This window comes from Carlito syrichta, unplaced genomic scaffold, assembly GCF_000164805.1.
Source record: "Carlito syrichta isolate Samal-C Ts95f unplaced genomic scaffold, Tarsius_syrichta-2.0.1 Scaffold305701, whole genome shotgun sequence".
Lineage (NCBI taxonomy): Eukaryota > Metazoa > Chordata > Mammalia > Primates > Tarsiidae > Carlito > Carlito syrichta.
Genome location: NW_007249797.1, coordinates 640,796 through 655,538, shown reverse-complemented (window position 1 = coordinate 655,538; position 14,743 = coordinate 640,796). Strand labels below are relative to the sequence as shown.

General features: G+C 34.5%; 1 protein-coding gene across 1 annotated transcript in view; it reads left to right on the top strand.

Moving 5' to 3' along the window:
- The first annotated feature begins 1,723 nt into the window (after nt 1–1,723).
- Nucleotides 1,724–14,743, top strand: part of NEK7 (NIMA related kinase 7) — an 88,161-nt gene continuing 75,141 nt past the window's right edge. The window contains exon 1 of the mRNA XM_008062423.2: nt 1,724–1,809. Coding sequence (XP_008060614.1) covers nt 1,753–1,809 — 57 coding nt within the window. The 5' untranslated portion in view covers nt 1,724–1,752. The remainder of the gene's footprint in view (nt 1,810–14,743) is intronic.

Genomic DNA, 14,743 nt, shown 5'->3' with positions numbered 1-14,743 from the left:
TAAGTAGATATCAAGACTTTCTAATAAAGCTATAATCTTAGTGGTGTAATTATATACAGTAATACTAATATACATACTGTATTGCATAGGGTAGTATGGGAATTTGTGTAGATAAATAAACCAACCAAAGGAACAGAGAAAAAAGTGAAGTATATGTATATATATACATATATATACATATTTTAGATAGATATTCAACACACAGTCACCTGATATTTGACAAAGCAGCAGTGCAGTATGGTAAAGGATCATTTTTTGGTATATTATTTGAGGTCAATTGAATATCCATAAGGAAAAACAAATAGTGATTTTGCCTTATACAAAAAATTTAGTTCCAGTAGGATTGTAGAACAAATATGGAAGATAAAAAATTAAAGCTTACATTAGAAACATATATGGCCACATAGAGCAGAGAAATAATTCATAAATAGTACACAAAGCATTACTTAGCATTACAAAGATTGATTACTTAGACTTCATTTAAAATTATGAATTTCTGTTATTAGCTAATTGAAATATACCATTGGGGAAATTTTAAAAAGGCAAGTCGCAGGGTAGAAGAAGATATTTGTAATACAAATGAACCATGTCCAGACTATTTTTATTGCTTTTTAAAGAGTACATTGAAAAAAAATGTGGTACATATACATGATGGAATATTATGCAGCCATAAAGAAGGACAAAATTATGAACTTTGCAGCAACTTGGGTGGACTTAGAGTTTATAATACTGGTGATCTATCACATAAACAAAGAGCCAAGTATCACATGTTCTTACTCATTAGCAGACCTTGAACAACTATCATAATACTATAAGAAAGGGATTGGCAGCAGTGGGAAACTACCAAGGGAGGGAGAGGGCACAAGTTCATCAACAAGGGTACCTGCATAATGAACATTTGTATACCTAAACCTGAGTTGTACCCCGCATATTCAAAAGAAAAAAAAAAAAGAGTACGTTGAAGTAAAAATGTGTTTTAGTTAATCCTATTAAAAAGCACTCTAGTTTTTTGAGTCATAGATTTTAGTCATAAAAGAACATTTATAAAGAACCTAAAAACACTTGGTGTTGAAGAGTCTGTACTGTAGTTTCTGGTGTCGTTCCAAGAATTATGTCTCATTTATATTTTAATTTTTGGGTCTTGTGTGATGACTGGCATATAATTGCTCTTCAGCCTATGTTTGCTGAATTAATGGATGAATGCTTTTAAAAAGTATGCATAAAATAGTAATCTCTCCCATATGAGGACTAGCTTTTTAAGTGTAAACCTAAAAAAATCACAATAAACATTACAGTTAGATAAAAAAATAAAAGTTCTCACATTTTTAAAATATGAAGATAAGGTGCATTTTAAGGAGTAAAATATTGAGCGTAATTATAGGGAATTTACCATGGTATTTATCTTTCATACTGGGAAGAATAAAGGGAAGTATCTGATCTACAAGGCAGAATGAAGAAGAGGGAATTTCATCAGGGAAATAGGATTTTTTAAGTACACAGTGCTACTTTGGAGAAGTGGAAATGGCTGAGATAGTGACTAGTTTTTGTGTGAGCTAAACAGAGCTAGGATTTAGCAAATAACAAAAGTAAGAGTGTGGGATATCTTAATAACTTTGAGGCATCAAGTAAATCTTTAGACTTGAATTCATGTGTCAGACATACAATGAATGACATGAATTAGTAATGATAGCATTATTTACATTTAAATTGTACATTTTTTGCAGAGTTCTAAAGGTCCTGTTGCTTCAGACAATGGATGAGCAATCACAAGGAATGCAAGGACCACCTGTTCCACAATTCCAGCCACAGGTAATTTATTCTAATTAGGGTGGGCAGAAGACTATATTGCCTATATTAAATATGTGTAAGTAAGGAAGCAGTACATTTAAAATTCCTTTAGGCAATCAGGTAACCAAAAAAATGCTAATTATGGATTTCTAAGTTTTAGTTAGAATTGTTTTTGGTTTTGTTTTTCAATTTTGTTTTGCTTTATTTTTGGTTTTTATGTGTAATTGACGTCAGGTGTAATTAGTACACATTTTAAGTGTAATTATGTATAATATATATTTTTATTTTTCAATTGACACACTGTAGTTGTACATGTTTATGGGTCAAAATTTGATATTTTGGTATAATTCTTGGTTTTAAATTTTGTTTGATAATGCTTAGTTTTTATGTACAAACATGAAAACAAAAGGGTGACTTTATTTGAATGACCTACAGCCTATAAGGGTTCATATTAGGTTGAAGGAGAGGACAAAAAGTAAAGGTAAGGCCATGCCCAGGTTTGGGAGTACCTGTACATTTTGTACATGGCCCCCCTTTTGTGGGCTGATCTTGCCGTAACTTCCTTCCATTACTGTTACTTTCTCTCTCTCTCTCTCTCTCTCTCTCTCACTCGTAGTATATTTTTTTCTGTTATGTGGCTGCTTGTTTTTTGTAACATAAAATGAAGTAAGAAGAATGGTTTAGTAAAAAATGCACCTCATCAATAAGGGTACTTGCACAATGAACATTTGTATACCTAACCCTGAATTGTGCCCCACAATTTCAAAATAAAAATTAAAAAAAAAGTTCACGTTACTGAAATTCATTTAGCATTCTGCATTCATTATAAATCATTGTTATAAAGTTCAACGTATAATCATATGTTTAAAATAGCAAATACTGCCGTATGTAAGGGCACTACGTCATTTCTATTGTTCATAAAGACTGCATTTCTCTGCTTGGTGTTTGACAATATGTTTCAAATATGCTCTGCTAGCCTTGTCGTCCCAATTTTGCTTGGATGGTATTTCTGAAATGTTTGTGGGAACTGATAGATGCTCTTTCAAATGAGTTCTATAGTCAGATAGGCTTGGGAGACTTGGAATAAAGAATTACTTTATGGCCGTACTATCTCAGAGCGAATAAAGAATTACTTTATTGCAGTACTATCTCAGAGCCTTTCCTATATTAATGTATGTTGTGACTTTGAATGTTTCCCAGACTTACTCATTTATGGAATACTTTTTTTTAAAGTGCATCTATTGACTTCTCCCAGAAGCATTGTTTAGAGAATAACTGTCTATAGAAACCTATCTTTTCTGCTTCTGTAACTTTGCTCATTTTGCACCTTCCATTTTCTCTCCAACTTTTGAAATCCTGCCCATTCTTCAAGGACCATCTAAAATGCCATCTCTACCTGAAGACTCTGAATGCAGTATCTTTCCTTGGAATCTCAATGATGTCTTCTTTGCACCTCTTTTCTGGTTTTTCAGATAATTTGGTGTCTTTTTTTTTTTTTTTTTTTGAGTCAGAGTCTCACTCTGTCACCTAGGCTCACTTATGGCTACCACAGCCTCAACCTGCTGGACTCAGGTGATCCTTTCACTTCAGCCTTCCAAGTAGCGAGAACTACAGGTGCACACTGCCATGCCTGGCTAATTTTTTGATTTATTGAAGAGATGAGGTTTTGCCAAGTTGCCCAGGCTGGTCTCAAACCCCTGGGCTCAGATAGTCCTCTTGTCTCAGCCTCCCAAAGTGTTGGAATTACAGGTGTGTGCCACCATACCTGGCCTGGTGTCATTTTTATAGGGCATTTTCCTTATCTCTCTTATTAGATTAAAATCTCCCTGAAGGTAAGGACTGCCTTGGATACCCTGTGGTACTTTAGTTTTTCACTATAGCAGAGGCTCAATAAGAATATAGACTTGAAACCAACCAGGGATTCCTTAAAACTAACATGTTTAAATTAACCTTTTACTTAATTGCACTTTTACATTGCTTTTGTTTGTTATACCTATCTGAATTATTTGTATTGAATAAAGAGACTCTTTATGGCCAGTATTGAAATTTCAAGAAGATTATTTTTATAAATCTACTGTCTTTATTTTGTGTGATGGTCATAAATTATATTATCAAGATTATAATAAACAGTTTCTGTCTATTAAATGCAGACATCTTGGTGACCATTTTACACACGTGCATATAGACTATTGTTTTATATTATGTTTTTTGTAGCAAAGACAATACAAGAACACCTCTAAAAATTAGGTGGTTCATACTATAATTTTGAGATTCACAGTTTTGAACAACCCTGTGTTTCAAAGGGGAAAAAAATAAGCACTTTCATTTTTTGCTTCCTAGTGACTCACCAACCAGGAAAGGTCGGGGTGTCAGTAGGAGGCAAAAATGAAAGTTACTGTTTCCTGTGAGACACCGGGCTGCCACACAACATAAATTTCAAAATTATAGAAGTGGTTCTGCATTTCTTTTCACACTGTTCCTTTGTTTGTACCTCCTGCTGCTGCTCCTATATGGGTGGACCTTTTTCCCTGTTGGAAATAGGCAAGTGTCATCCCAGGTTCTAGCTGCCTTGTGTCAGGTGGGGGAAGGGAGAAGTATTTTTTTCCCCCCTTTTCTGTGTTCACACTGATGGTGTGAGGCAGTGAAGGAAGGTTACCTGACGGGAGCTTATAGGCGTTATTGCTTATTAAGTTTTTGAAAAATGTTACTGGTCTCAGCATTATTTTAGGGGTCCTTGTTTAAGGTACACCCTCTGTTTGGGATTGACAAACTTTTTTTGTTTTCTTCCAGACCATTGTTCTGAGTAATGGGGGTGATATGGCAACACACGGTTAGCCCAGTGACTTCTTTCGCTTTAAAATGCTAATAATATAAGACTGGGCATAAACAGAAGATAAAGAAGTCAGCCAATTCCATGTTATAATGATAAGTGATGTATATTCTTGGCATATCCTTTCTTTTTCTTGTTTCAAGATGAATACTCCAACCCTATAATGCATAATTATGTGGTCTCATTTTTAAAAGAGTATAGGTTCCCCTTTTTGTTAAAGTTTGTAATGTGATATTTTTGTATCTTTATTAATGTTTTTCGAACTTAAGAGAAATGATTTTCTATCAGCTTTCTTCTCTCTCCTTCTTTCTCTCCCTTCCTTCCTTTCTCTTCTCTTTCCTCGAATCCTTCCACTCAAGTCTAGAAGATACTGAAAGGGTATGTTGATTAGATTCTTGTTTTATATATTTTCATTGCCTTTGAACTCTTGTATGTGAAACAATAGATTTAACTTTTTTTTTTTTTTTAACTTCAGACTATATAGAAGGTGGTGACAGAAATAGTAAAATTTTTACACTTTAAGACTAATTTTAAACAAAGGAAGTTTGCAACCAACTTTTTTTGATTTATGATTTATGGTTACTGGGTGTAGAGAGTATATAGTACATTCACTTTTTAATCATAAAGTTAACTATAAAAAATTATAATCAGGACAGAATTCTAAGAATTTCTGGGAATCATTAGGAGGAGGACTAATTTTAGTTGTAAAATAATCAGAGTCCTAAGTTGTGCTTTTTTTTTTTTTTTTTTTGTAAATTTGAACATAGTGTAATACTTTGGCTACCTGTGAAATAAGAAAAGCATCTCACCCAGATATACAGCTAGAAAAATAGACATTCCTTATTTTTACAGCATGGAAAGTATGTCTTAGAGTCTTCCTACTCAACCAGTAAGGTCAACTTTATGGCAGTGCAAACTGCAATCCATTTATGACTTTTCATCTCTGTGAAGTGAGTGTGAAAAGATGAGGTGAAATTTACCTTGGGTAGCATGTTCTGGGTCATAATGAGGGTTCATTGTGGGCCAGGATGAAGGTAGCTTCTAGTGGACTATTGAGTGGGTAAAGTTTTTCGTCACAATAACTATGTTACCTTCTTCTCTCTCTTATCTTCTAGAGTTACTTTCTTGATTAAATAAAAGTCGTTTGACTTGCTTCTTTTGATAAATTGATTTTGCCAAAGTATTTGTCATATGGCATTGAGTAGAGTGTTTCTATTTTTGAAAGTCTTTCCAGAAATTGAGATGTTATATATGTCTAGTAATAGTTTATTTCACTGAATAACTTATTGTTGGTACAGGAGAATAACCAGTAGTTGTTTTGAGAAATGAAAGACTCTTGCCATAGTTTAAATTTGTGACTGTGAAACCCAAGTAAAGTCTACTATTGCTTAGCAGTCATATCCTTGATCCATTCACTCCCTACTCACCTCACTCCCTACTCTCCTACTTCATATCGTTTCTCTTCTCAAACCCCCAACATACCTTCCCTTATCCTCACTCTTATCTGGTTCCCTTGCTTCCTGTTTCACTGAAAAAGCTGAGAACTTTTGCAGACTTCTGCCATGGATAGCCTCCTCTCAGCATCTGAACTCATGCAGTCTGCCTTTTCTGTTGTATCAGATGAATTATCCACTCTGCTTTTAAAGGCCCACCCTCCCATGTGCATCTCATCTGCATCCCCTATTCAATTTATGGACCATTATACAGGGCCAATACTACTATGCTGTTATTTTTCCCATCTAAATATCAAAACTAAACACAGTTTAAAAACTCTTAAGCAGTCTTTTAAGTCTCTTCTTTTCAGCTGTTAACATATTTCTCTCCTCCCCTTTACAGCAAAATTTCCAGAAAGATTTATCTGTAGTTCTGTCTCCCATTTCTCCTTTCTCTCTGAAATCTGTTCCGGTGAAGCATTCTCACTCACTATATACCCTTAGCTGTTCTTGTCAAGATTCCTGGTTACTTCATGGTGCTCCATCTGCTGGTCCATTCTCAAGGCTCATCTTACTTAACAGCTGCATTTGATAAGAGTTAATTATACTCTCTTCTTTGAAACCTGTTCTTTACTTGGCTTCTAGGAATCTTGTTTTTCTTTTGTCTTACTGATCTCTCCTTTGTTGATTTTTTTGTTACCTTCTACATCTCTTAACAATGGAGCACCCCAGGGCTCAGTTCCTAGGCCTCTTTATCCCTTCCTTGGTAATCTCTTCCAGTCTCATGATTCTGTGCTGGTGACTCAAATTTATATTTCAACCTGGACCTCTGCCCTGAATTCCAAACTCATACATCCAATTTATTTGCATATTTTAACTATAATGTGTCAAAAACTGAACTCTAAATATTTACCTCCAAACTGAAGACTCATAGTCTTCTTTGTCTCAGTTAGTGTCTCAGTTAGTGGCAAGTCCATCCTTCCACATACTGGAGCTAAAACTCTTAGAGCCGTTCCTGACTTCCTATTTCTCTCATCTGATAGTTAATGTTAGCAAATACCATAGGCTCTGTCTTTAAAATATATTTAGAATTTAGAACACTTCTTTACTCCACTGCTACCACTCTGGTCAAAACTACTTTAATTTTTCACCTATCTAGCTTCATAATTGATCTCTTTGCTTCCCCCCTTGTCCCCTTCCCCTTCTGTCTATTCCCAAAGGGTCACTGACTCATAAACTTTCAGTCAACTCATAATCTGTTTAAAGTCTTCCAGTAGTTTCCCATTGGCTCACTCACTCATCTTCTTCAAATATATATTTAAATATTAACTTCTTTGATCATTCATTGAATGAATTCTTCCCATCCACCAAGTGTGCCTTCCCTGCTGTATTTTTCCCAAACTTTTTATTTTGTTTATTGCTTTTCTTCTGTTTGGGTATAAGCATTATCCTTAGTCCCAGAATGGTACACATAATAAGCATTCAATAAATATTTGTTGAATAAATACAAACTTGGTTTCAAATCAACCCATTCTCTTTCTTTTTAAGCCCTATCTTATAAATGAATATTAAAATAGATAAATATCTGCAGAATTTCTCTTCCATTATCCATGTAATCACCTGCATTCTCCATTTCTTATTGAACTACTCTCCTCCATATACACACCTTTTCGTTTTAAGTAGACCATGCCTCTTTACCCCAGGACACTGTTTTTCCTGTAATCTCAGATGGAGGTCACTTTTTCTCCTATAATCACATGCCACAGGATCAGGAGGTAGGAACAATAACTTTCTCCATTCACAATGCCTCTTCTAGACCACTACTTCTCTCTCTTTTTTTTTTTTGTAAGTGTAAGAAGGTAGGGTACCTCATCTTTGAGGCTTATGCTACTTAACTAGGACTTTTCCTTTACTTAATGCTGTTATCTTTTGACCTCCTCATTATACCCATGTTAGTTGAAAACTTGACCACCCAGTTCATCCTGGATAGTAGTACTGCTGCTACTACCAGTACCAGCTGATTATTGAATTCTTACAATACACCTACCCATGTACTTGGCATTTCAAATACACTGCCTCATTTAATCCTAACAGAAGCCATATAAGGCATTTTTCACACATTACAGATGAGGAGTCTGGAGCTCAGACTAATTAACTAACTCACCCATGTTCGCATAACTAGTAAGTGGTGAAACTGGGATTTGACCCAGGTCTGTCTGACTCTAAGTCAGTAGTTATTTTTTTAGCATTCACAGATAAAGCTTCTCATATGTTCTTGAACTGTCTTGTCTCTTCAATTACCATGACTCTTGATATTTTTTACAGGTGCCTCAAATTTTTAGTTTTCAAGATGATATGTTTTATATCGTGTTCAAGGTTTCACTTTTGCTTGTGATTATTACTTACCTGGTTGCCCCAGCTAGAAACAAGGGAATCTCATGCTTCATGTTTAGACAGTTTTCATGATTTCTTGATTTAACCCTCTGAATAGCTAATGAATCTACTAATTCTCTGCATCCTGATTGTAACTCTTCTGAATTAGATTATTGCCACCTTGTGCCTGAATTAATTTAGCAGTTTTGGAACCGATCTCCTTATCTCTCATTTTACCATTTCAGTTCTATTCTCCTCATTGCTGCAAGAGTAATAGTACTGAAGTATACATTTTTATTACTTTCTTCTCCTTTTTATTTCTTCTGGCTTCTTAATGTCTTTTAATATGAATTCTACAGTTCTTTATGTGATTTAAAGATCTACGTCATCTGGTCTTCTACTTCTGCTGCATTTTGCTCTTCCCTATTTTAGACTCAGATTCAGCTATATCTTGTCTATATGATACTTTCTTTAATCTTCAAATCTAAGGCGGTGAGATGATGGTTTCAGGTGGAACATAATGAGCATAAAGGCTCGTTTTAATGTATATTACCTATAAAAGTGGTTTTGTGATAGAGAAATATTATAGTAGAGGAAATATATAGCTTGGAAGACAATAAAAAGATTACTCTGAGTAAAATAATGATTATGAATGCTTTCTTACACTAGCATGCTTCTACAAAATAATATGCTGTACCAGTAGTACATTGTTCACTTCTGTATATCATATTTTATATCAATGAATACTAGATAGTGGTTAATCAACAAATGCTTGTTGAATAAGTAATTAATCTATAATTGGAAGTTAATTTAATTAATAGCTTTTCAGCTAAATATTGATCAGTCTAACTGTGCAGTCACAAGCTGTTTAATGAAGGGAATTTGTTCTGAGAAATGTGTAGTTGGGCAATTTTTCATTGTGTGAACAATACAGAGTGTAGTTACACAAACCTCGATGGTGTAGCCTACTATGTACCTAGGCTATAAAGCACAACCTATTGCTTCTAGTCTATAAACCTGAACTGCATGTTACTGTACTGAATACCCTATGTATTTGTAACACAATGGTATTTATGTATCTAAACACAGAATAGATACAATAAAAATAGGCTGTTCTAATCTTACAAGTGGCTGTCTGGATGCGGTCCTGGTTGATTAAAATGTTGTTATGTGGTCTTGACTATATTATATTATGTAGATTTCAGTTATTTAGAGTTAGCTGTTCAGTTGAGAAGTGATTGCAAGATGTTTAAAGTGTATTTGAATTATCTGTATATTTAGATTGATTGTTCACACTTATACATTTAGGAGTATAAGTTCCTCATATTTTAAAGGAAATACCTTGAGAAATTTACACGATTTTGAAAAGAATGAGAACACAATAAGGATTTTCTTGCCTGCTCTCTTGGAAATTTGTTTGGTCTATTCAGAATGATGTGAGCAAAGATGAAGCTGACATTAATCAAACTGGTTTTCCAACTTTATTTGGAACTGAGTTTAAAGCTTGAAACATAATTTTAATCATCACAATGATGAAATCAGTCTATTTTTGAAGGTGAATTTGATATTTGGAAATATTCCAAAATCCTGTGGCTCAAAGTATTTACTTAGTGAATAATGTATATAGATTTAGTATTTTTTTTAACCAAAATGAGCATATTCTTAAATAAGATCAATAATTTTTGTATGATTCACAAACTAGCTCTGATTACCATTTTAAAGAAGGGGTTTCAGACATATTTTCAGTAGTAGAAGCCTTCCTGGAGTAAGACCATAGCTTCCCGTCATAGCTGACTAGAAGGGCAACAGTGAATATATGTATGTATTCTAATCTATTTGTTAGGAGTAAGTGGTATTTTTGTAAATATTATGATCTTGTCTTATAAGTATGCTTATGTTTCACATAGTTTTCTTAGTAACTATTCATAAAACAAATACTTCTCAAATTTAGGAAGTTTGGTATTTCTTTTTTCAGTCACATTTTATATCGAATAAATATACGGTTTTTATTCTTCACTAAATCCCATTCAGTATAGGAGTACAGGGAATAGTGGGGAAGTAGTTTCTAGTAGAGGTATGATAGGGTGTGCATTAGGGGTGATGGGAGTACTTGGAATTCATGTAACTTTCAGAACCGATAAATGGTGGAGATGGGACAGTAAATCAAATCGTCTGGAGTGAATGAGCAAAGTGAGAAAAAAAGACTGAGGATAACACCTGTGCAGCACCAGTATTTATGGGGAGGAATATGTTGAGGAAGGAAACAGAAGGACACTGTTTAGCCTGATGACGTAGAGCATAAGCGCTGAAGTCAAGTTGCCTGATAAATTCTTGGTCCCCCACTTCCTGGCTACATAATGGACAGCAAGTTATTTAACATCTTAAGCCTCAGGTTTTTTAAATCAATAAATGAGAAGAATAATAGTTTTTCCTTCAAAGAGTTGTCATGGAGCTTTCATGGTTTTTGGAACACAAGTAGCTCTTATTCAATGTTTGTGATGATGAAGATGATGATGAGTGATAACATGCTGCCAGTGATTGTCTTGGCTCACAGATTTCTCTACCCAATACTTTTTTCTATATCACATTATATCTTTTATTACGTTTTGATTCTCTACCTGCTGTCTAAACTGCTTCTCCTTTAGCCTTGCTTATACCAACATAGGACATTACTATCCATCTAGCTACTTAAGCCAAAAATATCAGATATCCTTGATTTCTCTCTGTCCTGGACTCCTCATATTCAGTTCATCAGCAAGTCTTTTGACTCCACCTCAAGACTATATCCTAACTCCTACTGTCTTGCTGTAACTCTTCAGACCGCATCCTTTACCTTCTCTTCAGTCTCCCTGCTTCCACTCTTGCTCTACTCATTCTCTTTCTCAATTCTCCACACAGCGTCATGGGATGTTTTTGTAAAATAAAACAGTGTAGTGCTCCCCTGCTTAAAACCCAAACTCCTTACTCTTGTTGTCAGAACACTATGTGATTTTTGTCAATGCTTACCTCTTCAGCCTCATTTCTAACCACAGTCCCCCTTACTCACCATACTACAGCCACAGTGTCCTTCCTGCTGGTCCTTGAACACATCAAGCTTATTTCTTCCTTAAGACATTTTCTCCAGCTGTTCTTTCTGCTATACTTGTTCCTTTCCTTCTTATCTTTTGTTCTCAGTGTAAATGTTACATCCTCAGCAAGAGTATCGCTAAGTTACCAATCTAAAATAACCATCCACTCATTTTCTGTCATATCACCTGATATTATTTCTCTGCATAGTACTGAAATATGCAGAATATTAGATATTATCATGTATTTATTATCTTTTTATTGTCTCTGTGTTATATGTCCTTAGTAATATTGGTGGGATAAATGAAATTTTTAACTAATTTTTGTTTCTGCCTCTCTCTCTCTCTCTCTCTCTCCCCATCTCTACATCTCTTAGTAAGAGGACTTTTCTCTATAAATCTAATTTTACCATGTGTAGCTGGTGGTACTCATGGGGAAGTGGAGAAGACGGGAAATACTTTGTTATTACTTAGTTACTCTATTCATGATAGCTTAGGAAAGATAATCAGTGTTTTTGATTACATCATTTGGATGTAGCAATTATTGTTCTGGGTAATAATAATTAAATGCTACAAATAACAGAATCATATAATTGCTTAATTAGATAATGGTTATATTTAGTCTTTCATGTTTTCTTACACTCTAGTAAATTTCTTTCTTTCTTTGATAAAAGCCAGTTATAATGACTAGTAAAATACTGTTAAAACTGATGTAAGTCTTTGACACTTAGGAATCTTTAGGAATAGATTACTTTTGAACTAGTTAAAGAAATTTTAGGGAAATAATTTTTCAAATGGAAAGAAGCATAAATAATTAGGCCTTTTTAGCACATGTGGTGTTTTTGGTTTATTTGTTTTGGTTTCCAGTGAGGTGTGTAGAGAATAATGTATTATAGAATTGTGTTAGATATTGTAAGAAAGGATATTTTGACTTGAGTAATTTGGAGTGAATAACAAATTTTTAAAGACAAAAGATCATAGCATAACTTTATTGCTAAGTAAAGTTGAAAGGCATTTTATAGTTTGTTACTTTTAAAGTTTGGAGAAATTCAAACATAATCAATATAAAATATGAAGCAATCTATTCATTTAAGTGAATGGTACATGAAAATCCCCAGTAAGAGTTGAATTTGCAATAACAATGAAAACTTTATTAATGGTTTAAATATTGTAATTAATACTGGCTTGTATATTAGATCATTGATAGCAATACCTCTAGGAATTATCAGGGCATAATTTTCTCTCTGGGGAGTCTATTGAGTTCATGCTGCGACTCTTCTAATTTCCCTAGAGAGAACTATCATCATCATGTTATCCTCAATTATCTTATTGCTCAGCAAATGTCCTTGCCTTCAAATTTAAAGCAAATTAAATTAATTTAGTTCTAGGAAATTATTAATTGTTCGAGGAGTGTGCAGCTGTGAAAATAAGAGCCAGTGATATACAGAATGAATTTTACTTTAACGTGAAATGTGTTTATGGGAAGGGCACAGAGTAAACACAGACGGACATGTAAAAGTTAATCCCAGTTAGTTAGCAAAATCTGATGTTACGTGGTAAGAATGTGTTCACGTCAAGGAGAGATTTGTTAATAAGAACCTAGAACATCTAAGGTGTTACTTGATGCACAACTCACTCTAGGGTTTGATTTCTTAGTTGTCATATGTGATTTTGAAGATGTGTCTTATGTTTCTGAGATCTCAGAATCTTTTCATAATATAGCTAGTTAGTATCTAGATTTACTTATATCAAGAGCCTAAACTTAGTAATTTACCACAAAATGTAATATAAATGCTTCTAAGGTCAGTGTTAATTATGCCCGTTAAGTGAGGCATTGTGGATATTTTATAGTAATTAAGAAATAAAGTCATTTTTAAAAGATATAGTATTGTATTTATGTTATCCATGCTAGTTATATTTTGAGACTTCTTTCACAAATGAGTCTATTTGAAAATACATAATGGAGTATATCATCTTTAGTAATAAATTTTAGAAGATATTGTTTGCTGAATTGCCATGCCCTCTCAATTTTCATTTGAGTTTTGAACTCATAGGGTTTATGGGCCTTGCACCAGTTATGTGGCTCTCCATTTTGTGATCAGTTTTTAATTTTAAAGATGTGGGGTACAGTTCAGAGTTAGTTTTATAAATGTTCATTATGCAGGTATCTTTGTTGATGAGGCGTGCCCTCCACCCCACAGATTCCCAATCCTGCCGATCCTGCCTCCTTCCCCTTCTCTCTCCCCATCTCCTCCCACCAGCAGTTTCCTGCTACTGCCAGTTCTTTTCTTATAGTATGACGATAATTGTTCAAGGTCTACTCATGAGTGAAAACATGTGATACTCAGTTCTTTGTTTCTGTGAAAGATCACTCAGTATTATAGACTCTAAGTCCATCCAAGTTGCTGTGAAGTTCATAATCTTGTCCTTCTTTATGGCTGCACAGTATTCCATTGTGTATATATGTACCACATTTTTTTACCCAGTCCTTTCATTGGACAGCATGGTTAGTTCCATGTTTTTGCTATTGTGAACAGTGCTGCAATAAACATACGTGTGCAGGTATCTTTTTCATAGAGTGATTTGAGTTCCTCCAGATATACTCCCAGTAGGGGGGTTGTGGGGTCATATGGAAGGTCAATTTTTAGATCTTTTAGGAATTGCCAAACTTCCCCAGAGGTTGTATTAGTTTATACTCTCACCAACAGTGTAGAAGTGTTCCCTTTTCCCCACGTCCTTTTCCTTACATCTTCGCCAGCATCTGTTGTTTTTTTAGTTATTGATGATGGCTGACCTGACTGAAGTTAGGTAGTATCTCAGTGTAGTTTTAATTTGCATTTTTTTTTGATGACTAGTAAGGCTGAGCATGTTTTCATGTATCAGTCTGGTTGCTTGTATGTCTTCTTTTGAGAAGTATCTATTTCTATCTTTTGCCTACCTTGTGATGGGGCTGTTTTTTTTTTTCTTTTCAGCACATTTGAAATTCCTTGTAGATCCTAGATGTTAGGCCCTTGTCAGACATGCAGTTGGCAAATATTTTTTCCCATTCTGTGGGCTGTCTCCTGCTGTCTCAATGGTTTCTTTGACTTTTCAGAAGCTTGTCAGTTTGATGAGGTCCCACTTGTCTATCTTACCTCTTATGGCATGGGAACTTGGGGTTTTTTTGGTCAGGAATTGGTTGCCAGTTCCAATTTCCATAAGGGTGTCTCCTGCATTTTCTAAGGTTCTTATAATTTGAGGTTTTATGTTTAGGT